This window comes from Cylas formicarius, unplaced genomic scaffold (assembly GCF_029955315.1).
Source record: "Cylas formicarius isolate icCylForm1 unplaced genomic scaffold, icCylForm1.1 PGA_scaffold_1__22_contigs__length_36826433, whole genome shotgun sequence".
NCBI lineage: Eukaryota > Metazoa > Arthropoda > Insecta > Coleoptera > Brentidae > Cylas > Cylas formicarius.
Window position 1 is genome coordinate 24,950,260 of NW_026844264.1, and position 10,825 is coordinate 24,961,084.

At 34.1% G+C, this 10,825-nt stretch overlaps 2 protein-coding genes across 2 annotated transcripts; both read right to left on the minus strand.

Moving 5' to 3' along the window:
- Positions 1-236: 236 nt before the first annotated feature.
- Positions 237-1,441, minus strand: LOC132697131 (uncharacterized). The gene has a single exon (XM_060662424.1). The coding sequence runs from the start codon at positions 1,439-1,441 to the stop codon at positions 422-424; it is 1,020 nt and encodes a 339-aa protein (XP_060518407.1). The 3' UTR covers positions 237-421.
- A 6,507-nt stretch (positions 1,442-7,948) lies between these two features.
- On the minus strand, positions 7,949-10,229 carry LOC132697406 (larval cuticle protein A2B-like; the record flags this gene model as incomplete). Its single annotated transcript, XM_060662897.1, has 4 exons — positions 10,108-10,229; positions 9,529-9,582; positions 8,513-8,705; positions 7,949-8,052 (listed from the first exon to the last, which is right to left on the minus strand). Coding segments are annotated over exons 1-4 (381 nt in total), but the record flags the coding sequence as incomplete, so codon positions are not given.
- Between the last annotated feature and the right edge of the window lie 596 nt (positions 10,230-10,825).

Below are 10,825 nucleotides of genomic sequence, written 5' to 3' on the forward strand. Positions count from 1 at the left end.
AATTCTTTGATATCTTATGCATTTTTTTAATGATTTCAATGAAAAACTTGTGGCCAAAAATGTAAACCTTCGGTACATATCTGATGAGCAACTAGCCTCTAATATACCTTATGTCTCGTATAAACAACCTTAATGTTGTACTGAATTGTAAAGTGTTCTGAACAAAAGATACAGTTAAGGCGTACCATAACCATCCAAGAGGTCCAAGCAATAAATCAAAAAATAGTCGGCGCATACTTGCACATGTATATGATTTACATAGTGGTCGGAACAACCCCGTCTCTACGGTACATTATATTGCACATAACAACTGAAGCGATATAACAAATAAAATTCATATAATACAGATGTACATATTTACAAACAACAAAACATTACCCCATAAAAATAATAACATTTCAGGACATCGCGGTAACAATGTTTAGGCGCAATTTTTGATGACACCTTTGTCGTCTTCATCCTTATCCTGATGCGCAGTCATATGCCGCGTCAGATGATGCCTTTCCCTAAATGACTCCGCACAAACCGGGCATTTAAGCTTCTCCTCCCTCCTTCGCTTGTTCGGGTCACCGGCTTCATTTTTGTGGTGAGATCGCATGTGGTACACCAGATCTGACGTCATTCTAAAAGTTATGTTACATTTGGCGCAGACATTTTGAGCTGGCACCGACAGAGCCGCCAACGAAGGCGGCAGCAGAGAAGTCAGCATAGCAGACGTCGGGCTCCTCATCTCGTTGGGGAACTTTACCTCAGTGGGAGACACAACGTTAAGAATTTCCTGGTTTGGGAATTGATATCCGTAAGGTAACTCCGGCCGGTACATGACTGATCTCAGTTTATGAAAGTTCGGTTGAAAGAATTCGGTAGATTTCCCGAGGAAGTGAGACTCTAATACTCCCGAGTGTGCCGGAATATTTTCCGGCATCTGATATGATGTCTTGAATATTTGACCAGGCGGGAGGATGTTGGACGCAAAGTTGGGATATGTTCGGTTAATAATTGGGGGTGACGGACTCAAAGAGTGCTGGTAGTTAACGTCTGGACTTAGGGAAAGATTGGGCGACAAGCTCGCCTCTTTGGGAAGGTTCACTTTCGTGAAAGCGCTTTTCTGATCGTACGATGACAACTTGCCGCGTAGAGGATCTACCTTTTTGCTTTTGATAAGGGCTGGGTCGTCGAAAATTTGCTGCTTCTGAGTATACAGCTTTTGGGAGACGTTTTTGTACTCACACGTCGAATTCTCGATGTCGATTTCTTCGTCTTCGTCATCTTCGTAGTAAACAGCGGCGGTCTTCTCACTCTTGGCCACTTTACTGGCATCGTTGTTCACTTTTTCATCAGGCAACATCAGAAACGCAACATCGAATGGCCTCTTGACCGAACTGATCTGAGTATCCTTGTCTCGTTTCGAGTCGCCTTTGTTCCGGCTCTGCACATTCATGGCCCACTTTTTCATAAAATAAAACACTCACACCAACTTATTCCGGATTCCGTATTGCTCTCTGATGGTGACTGTAAACGCGACTAATGTGAAACGCGGGCAGCTTCGAAATATTGTCGGGCGTTCGCCCGCTCGCCCGACCTACCCCTCGGAAGCAGCTGGAAGCCAGTTTATCCCACCTTCGGGCAGACAAAGAGCGCGACATATTCGAAGAAAAGCAAAGAAGGGGGAAAGTGGAAGAGCGTATTTCGCGGCACATTCACTGGCGGCCTTCCTATAGGGGATGAACGCGAATTTTAGGGTATAACGAACGGGCCAATAGAGTCCTGGTGGGGGGGCGGAGCCGTAAAATACGGTCATCCAATACGGTTTTCAATGTTTCGGCCCGTTAAAATATGAATAGAATAAGTGTCTGGCGGGCGCGCCGTTGAAATATCGACAGATTGGAGTTCGTTAGAACATAATGTGGCCCGCAATATTCGTACATGTACATAGATGCGCGTATACATATTCGTTGCGGCTAATTGAAAATTAATTTTATTATTATTTTGCCATTAAATATTATGAATAATGGCGTTGTGCTGGGACCCTATCACTTTTATTCGTTCGAATCTGAAGCGCTTTTAGTGCCAGGAATTGAAACTTGAAGGTCGATGATATTTTGTTCGCTTCGTCGGTTAGTTAAGGTTGATTCATTAACTATTGCTTGGACAGTATACCTATACTTGCCATAATTACAGTAAGTCAGAATAAATCAATAAATAATCAATCAATCAATCAATAGATTAGGTCTGTTTCTGTCGCAGTTAAAAAGTGTAGAAAATTATTACACCACCACAAAGTGTCCATTTGTATGTGTGAAAAATTATAATTTTAAGCATCTGTATATGTGTATGTCACTTTATACTACTAGCAGTAAGAGAAATCAATCGTATTAAATAAAATGAGTTATATGTAAAAATAAACAACCGACTTTATTATGACATGTTTACTATTTATAAATATATTAATTTTATATAATTTATTGTTATTCTGTTTTATACATACTACATATCTGGTGCCTATATAGTTTATAAGTGGACTTCTACGTCAGCTGAACATGAAACTCATGTATTTACGTCTGGCTGGCTGAACTGAGAGAGTTATAAATCATTATTGAACTGTAAGACTTAGTGGTCTTAGCCGTATTCCATATTCCTAGTATTATACCTATGATGATTGCCAAGGGTCCCGAGCGTGTTAGGTAGACAAACAGGTATTTGTCCTATATGTGGCTTAATGTATAAAATTAGAATTATAGTTACTTTCCGGAAGTTGTAAGCAAAGTTTGTTTTTGAAAATGGTGTTTTTGAATTTGTTGGGAAAAAATTAAATTAGAAGCAATTTCAGAAAAATATGCGGACAAGGGAAATACTGGAGATTGCAAATTTGTTGTCGAGGAAATCGTTTCTAAACGATATAGAACGGTACTGCGCCTTCTGCCGTATTACTGTGAATTAAATCCAATAGAATCGGTATGGGCGCAATTGAAAGGGTTTGTAACAAGACATAACATCACTTCCAAAATATCATGCCATTGAAATAGAAGAAAGAACTTGGGAAGCTGATAACGTGCTAAAAACACTGTAGATCCACTTATTATGTCTATATAGAGAAATATAGAGAATTATAGAGAATTATTACTATTATTGTTGTTGTTCCTTGAACAGAAGTATTTGAAAATGCTTGGTATCCTAAAATATTTGAAATATAATATTCATATTAAAATCGTAGGTACCCACATAAAAACAATATGTGTAAATTTAGCTTGATTTTTTTATAAGTGAAAATAGACTTGCCCCATCAACATTTGTCTCTTTTTGCACCAAATCACCATCAAATTCAATTTATTAAATAGCTTACTTACATTGAATAAACGAGCTCACAAAGAAGCGAAGGTTATTTACGTTCAAAAGTATGATTATCAACAGTTGTAGCTAAAGGAATCATAATTGCAATAGTAGGTTAAAATAACTTAATTTTTAAGCTTAGTCGTTATAGTTTCTGAAAATTGAAACAGGTCAATCACTGGACTGGATGTCAAGTAGCCACTCCACATCGAGGGGCAAATACCTTGTCAATTGCATTTGAAGGGAAACCGTGAATATTGTAACAATCGGAGTTATGGACCTGGAGTTCTGACAGATGCACTTATTGATTTTTATTTATTACGTTCCATTTAGCAAACGGGATCCTGCAACTTAGCCATAGTTCAAAAGATTTTAACATTTCATTGTAATACATAGTACTTCGGTATAGGTAAAGTCTGTTCATAGATATAAGAAAGTGACTAACTGATACGAATTAAGGAAAGACCCGCCCAAGCTGTAAAAATGAAATATGACCGAACAGGTCCGTACTTTGCTTGGAATGTAATTATTTGGGGTTTTGTTAGGAAAGATACTAAACAATATTTATTTATTTATGTATGTATTAATGTTTAAATCTAAAATAAAATTACAAATAATTTTTATTACATACTTAAATTACTTTAAATTATTCACATAATATATCAGTATCACTATCGCTATCATCGCCTGGTCTAATTGTGGAAGGATGTTAAAAACGTCGGTTTCTATAAGTTTGAGGACATTGGAGTTAACACGGGAAAAAACATTGTTACGACGAATGGCAGATTTCAGTTGGTGCCAAACATGTTCAATGGGATTAAATATACAGACGTGTTCCTTTTGTAGGTTCAAGCTTTGTAGAACCTCAATTAATTGCTTTTTGGTATAATCTTAGTGAAAATAAATGTCGTTATTATACATGTAATTTTGGATTGTTGCTTTTGTGTCACATGAGGAAACGGATTTAGTAAAACTGTTTACTATGATAACTTGCATTGTCCATTACAATCACATTATTAGGAGGAATGTTTGGAACTAGTTTGTTTTTAAACCAACTTTCAAATAAATCAGCGGTGGTGTCTGCATGGTGATCCAGAGAAGAATCTTTAATATTTTTCGCAGACAGAGAACGTCCATTTGGAATCCAACCATCTTTAGAGCCAGCATGCAAAATAGTTATTATTTTCATTATCTCTTTTTGATAGCTCGTTTCAACTTATCAGTTGAGTCAACCCAACCGTTTTCTAGGGTATCAAAAGTGTCGAACCAGGTTTCATCCAAGTAAATAATTGACCTTTGTTGTTCTCTGTAAATCCTAATTTTTTCTAGATATTACAGTCGCCATTTCCGAATTCTAAAAGATTCAATTAAAATTTGCCTTTTGTCAATTATTTTAAATCTAAAACCCATGGGTTCCATAAGGTAGTTCTGCCACATTACACCGGTTTCATCTTTTTCAAGCCTCCTAATTAAGATATCTTATATCGGCATAGCTTCTTTTTTTCCTCGCTGAAATAGGATTATTCACAATTTTCCATACAGTTAATGTTGGAACTTTCGTCAATGTGGCCGTTTCTTCTAAAGATGCTTGCTTACTGGCACCACGTTCAATGAGAGTCAAATAAATATTGTTTATAACTTCCTTTATCTCAATAGAATAGTGTTTTCGACTTTTGGGCGAGAGCATCTCCTGAGATACACTAAACTCGCACATATTTTGCATAATTCGCACACGATTCAACACATGTTGTATTACACACGAAATAAGAATGATTACTAATAAACTTAAATTAAGTAGTATACCAAACCAAAGTATATTAAACACAGGTAGGTATAAAATTATTTTCTATTACGAACCACAATTTTACCTGAATTTAAATTCAGAAACTTTAGGTAATAATTTTGTTGCATTGTATGTTAATGGCCACCCTTGGATAATCCCATTCAAAAGCAGTTGGTCACTTTCTTATATCTATGAACAGACCAAATACGTTAATTTTGACTTAGGGATATATTACTGGTTTCCTTCTAGAAGTACCGAAGTACATGACATACGTGCTAATATAATGCAACCAACATATCAAACTCACAACTGGTCCATTTTTCTATAGTAATATATTTATAAAACTAATAACCCATATTTAGGGGTTATCGAGTAATCAACAATTTTCGCTAAAACCTAAGTGTTAAAAAAGTATATATTTTTTAAACAAGACGCTGTACAATATCAAGTATTATAGAAATTTTAATGCTTGTCTCTATACTTACATAGTTTTCGCAGTAAATAGTCATAGAATTTCATAATTTTGAAAAATGATTGTATTCAAATTTTAATCGCCTAATAAATATTCCATTATTGAAGAGAATGAAGATTGTTGTTTATAATAAAAATACAAACCGCAACTGTTCATGAGAAACTTATTCGCCGGAAAACCAGCCGTACTTCAATTTAAATTTCATGATAAAATAATTCTGGGCTTAGGCACTTGTCGATACCGGGACAATATCATCTAATGACTTTTTGGCCTATGGGCCCATCTGTTCGAATGTTCGTGGGCAAACCTAACATATGGTCGAAAAGGACTGCACTAGCATAAGGCGTAAGAACAATTCACCATTAACCATAGGCGTGCTTTATCAAACTTGTAACAAAGATGCGAGTTATAACCATAGAAATATAGTTTATAATGCTCATAAAAGTTATATTTTTCTAATTCTATGCTTTCAAATAACAACGAAAATGAAGAAGAATTATTAAGAATAATAACTAAATTTCATCGCAGTTTACAAAATTTAAAAAATCTTCAGATTAGAGAGCTAAAGCAATAAGTACAAAGAAATTGAAGGTTATATTAAAAATTCTATTTTTTAACTGAAATTAATTATAGACTTGATTTTTTAAAAATCTTGAACGGTGCAAAAAAAGCCACTCGAGCGGTGTTGGTCCGCTGCTCGAAAAGTTAATGAAATTTAAATATTGATGCCGCAATTTGTACAGTGAATAAGATAGCGAAAACTGTGAGCTACGGACATTGAAAAATTAAAGGTTATAATGTTTAATTTTTCATCCATTTATTTTAAAAGTTTTTTCATTCTCGAAACATCATCTAGTATATGTCTAACATACTTTATACAATCTTTTAATCTAAAAATTTGAAAGGTCAATATGCATGCAATGCATTTTTTATTGTTTAATATTTTTATTTTTTGTTGTTATACTGTTGTTCTCTTTGCAACAAAAATACATATTATTATTTAAAAGAAATAAAGAATGAGTTACCTAGCTTTTATTTTACCATTTAAGAGAGATTTTCACTCAATCAATCAACCTTCTTTACACAACCAACGGTCACATGTTTTGAATAAAAGTTATTTAATTTTGACAATGACATAGTAAACAATATTTTCGAAGAAATTTTGCAGTTAATGTCTTTTTTACACAATTGTTGAACCATGAGATACAAAACAGACTTGCGCCACCAGTGGCATGGAATGATTTTTATGCCACCCCTTATTAAAAGTAATCCCAGCGCAGTGAATGAGATGAATAAATACCTCGGGCTTTAGTGGGATTAGCGATCCCTTATTCTCTTGCGTTGAAAAAGTGGTAGTAAATATTGACCCCCTCCGTATTGCGGTGTCGAAAGCGCATCGGATCCGCTGTAGTTTATACTACTTTCTGCATTGCAAGTGAACATATGTGCGGCTTATACGAATCGTATTGAAAATCATTTAAGGATTGTTTATTAATACTAATACCATACGGTCCTGCTAAAGATTCGTTGATACGGTTGGTGGCTAGTTTGAAGGACAACGTATGGTGATAAAAATAACACGTTCGTCGACGTAACATTAACTTACAAATTCCAGCTAACTTAAAATATCAATAAGATTCTATAGTCTCTACTACAGAAAGAATATTATTATTATGACAGTGTTGTGTAATTCTTAGTATTTCTAAACTGACCTTTATATCATCGACAGAACGACATAAATTAATAAATTAACAATAATGGTTCATTAAAAAGTGAAGTTATAGTTCATATTTATTTCCAAAAACGATTTTACTTTGTTAACAGTATTTTAAAATTTAGAAATAATTGTACGAGCTGGCCAAATACGAATGCAAATTGCTCTATTCTTAAAAGATTAAGAATATTTTTCTCGATCTTTTTTAGGCCACTAGAATAATAACATTTTATAATCGACGCCTTTACAGCGAATAGTTTAGTTTAGTTTGCGAGATACAGCACTCTGGTTCCTTATCTGGTCACCCTGTAGAAATGTACTCAATAAAATTTGGAAAGTTTAATCTTTTGTCTAAGCCAAAAGTTGCTTAATTTTGTTCTTATATAGATGCCAATTTTTTTATTAACTTTTTAGTTAGTTAACTTGATTACTCCCACTTATTTTGCCATTTTTCTTGCCCCTTTTTACTGTGTTCACTATGGTTTGACGTTTTCCTTCCCAACTATGTATCTATGTTAATCAATGTAATTAATTGAATTCTGGCGAACTCGGGTTAGTTGTGTTCATTACCGTCATGTTAACATGTCAACAAAAAACTAAATCCAATTCAGATATATAAATTTATTTTAACAATTTGTTAATGCTTTTTAATTACATGGTTAAAAAAATCTGTATCAATAACGTTGACCGGATGTATGAATACGACTGGATACCGGAAATCTTTCGGAAATCTCAAATGGCTCACCACGGTGCCTTAAAAAGAAGGATGAGATCATTAAGTTTGTTTTTTTTTCGTTGGTTTACGTACTATTCTAAAATTGCTAATTTTCTTATTAGATTACCTTTATGAGTGACTCAATTGTCGGACACTTATGCTTACCATATCCAAAATTTTGATCTAAAACCAAATCAACGCGAAAAAGATTGTTCATTTGTGCACGCTAGCATTTGCTCGTTTTTGGAATACATGACATTTAAACAATTATATTTCGAAACGGTCAATAATGTAAACAAATAGAAAGAGCACAAGGTCCAACCATTTTTTGAACACACTCTCCCAAATTTAGATTTTCCTCCTTCGGCCGCATTAAAAAATGCAATGGTGGGCTTCTACTCGAGTAGGAAATGTGACATATATGACATCTTAATAAAAGTAAGAATAAATACAAGTTTTTGAGAAATTTGATTGTTTTGCCGTAAACAACATAGTTACCAGTTCTCAGCGGTCTGTACTCCACTAAAGCCTTAAAGCCCTGGCGTCCATTAACCTGGTACCGAACAACCCTTATTTGACCATCGGGCTGTAACAGACTGTACGAGCCTCTGGTGAAGTCGCCTTCTCTTTCTTCCATATGTTGACTGAGGGTAGTTTCTGCTTCCACAACATAACCGAACTGGTAAGAGTTCTGAGATAAATAGCTTTATAACCGTGGTGTTTAAGTATAGGTATTTATAATTAAAACCTAAACTACTGCATGGGCATTCAAAACGAGTAAGCAATTTGTTTACCATTTGTATAACACCTATTTACAGGGTAGAAAGCCAGATAGTGAATTTTGACATGCTTCAACCAGGTCACACACATTGAATGGGGGTGATGAAACCTGTTTTTGTTCAAAAATTTTACATTTTTGGGTGCTAGTTTTATGTTTTCTACTCAATGACTGTTTCTGAAACGAAATCTCACCATTTATTAACATGTGAAAAGCAATTTCTTATCTAAGCACAATTCAAAAAATTAATATTCTAAACCCAAAAGAAAAAAAATAGGTCTTCTGATATCTCAGAAAATAATCTGTAGAATTGAAATTGTATTTACTTGCAAAGCAATAAGCAAACGCAGATTTTACTAATAGAAAATGTTAAAAGTTTCAAATTAGTGCAAATGTACAACATCGAAAAGTTACTTACTACTAAATTTTGAAAAAAAAAATTAAGGAAGTGATAAAGAGAAGATATCAAAATTTGGCCGAATTATTCCCTATGCGTGCTAATTTGCAAAAATATACTTAAAAGATAATGGGTAGCAGAAAAAGTATGTGATAAACTTCTTCAGTCATTCGTTTTAGTGTTCGCTTCGCTGGTGCCAATGAACAATTGAAGCTCGTGTCATAATATACGATTATTTAATGAATTGATAATTGGTAAATAACGCAGTGTTATTCAATTAGAATTGCATAAACTATACTACATTATTTATACCAATCTTAATCTAACAACCCTACTAACCTTATTTTTAATGAAGCTACCCGTCGTGACAATGTCGATGACAACTATAAGCACCTAAAACGTAACATCGTAAATTAATGAAAATTATATTAGTGGGTTTTCTCCACTAGAAAATGTATTAGGCTACCATTTATCATGTGAGGAAAGAATCACAAAATAAATTTAAAACTATTTTTGATCATCATGGTAGTGTATTTCAGCACAAAGTCACTTCAAAGTCAGCTTTGAGTGAGTTCCTAATGTTATTCATTATTTAGGACTTTCCCTTCAAGGTCAGCTTTAAGTGAGTTCCTAATTCTATTCATGATTTAGGACTTAAATAATTTAATGTTGCACATAATCTCAAATATTGATAGTCGGCAACGTCGAATAAAGCAAGTGTATAATGAATTGGAAGATATGATCTGAAGAAATGATATTGAAGATATTGAGGCTGTAGGTTAATATTTCATAAACGATTCCAATGTTTCAATGCACAGCAACAGCTAGTTATTTAGCGTGTAATTATGGACCATAAAATAAATTTCCGACGTAAGGACCTTAACACTTTTAAATTTAATTTTATTACCAGTATCTTACCGCAATCTGTATATGTTTGCGAAAAACCATAGCAATTAAAAGTGGAACTGGTTCGTACACAACGAATCTTCTTGCAAATAGTTAGCCGCGAGTGACTGTCGGCAAACCTTCGATGTTAGCGATCTTGAACGTTCTTCTAATTTCTTTCGGGGTAGGGTATCGATTTTTCAGATTACCATTCACGTTTAAACTAAATACCTTGGATTTAGATCACTTGTGCGCCGTATGACAGTCTTTATTGTATCGCAGTTAATTACAGTGAGATTTGTATATGTCGAAAGTGATTTATCAAGCGAACCTTTTAGCAAGCAAAGCGTTTCATATTATTTATCTTAGGTTGTTTTGGGACAATTTAAATATTTATGATTTTTAAAAGCGCCAATTAAACGAAAGACAAACAATAACAACTATGCCTACTGTGATTCAATGTTTAGTTCTCAGAAATGCAATTATATTTCTCATAACATTCAATGACAATATCCTTCAAAATATATGTTGACCCAGTACATATTCCGTATTGAAAAGGGCGCTCGGGTTCAATTAAAACAAATTTGAAAATGCTTTAAAGCTGAGTTTATTGTTCAATGAAAAAGAATCTGTCTTCTCTAAAGAAATAAAAATATGAATATATCGCTAAATATGAGAGACAGGATATCCTTATAATAAATGAAAGCATCATATTAGTTATAGCACGAATTAAAAAACAACATTGATATTC

Excerpts from the sequence above, each read along its gene's own strand:
- LOC132697131 (XM_060662424.1), bottom strand. The coding sequence starts at position 1,441 with ATGAATGTGCAGAGCCGGAACAAAGGCGACTCGAAACGAGACAAGGAT.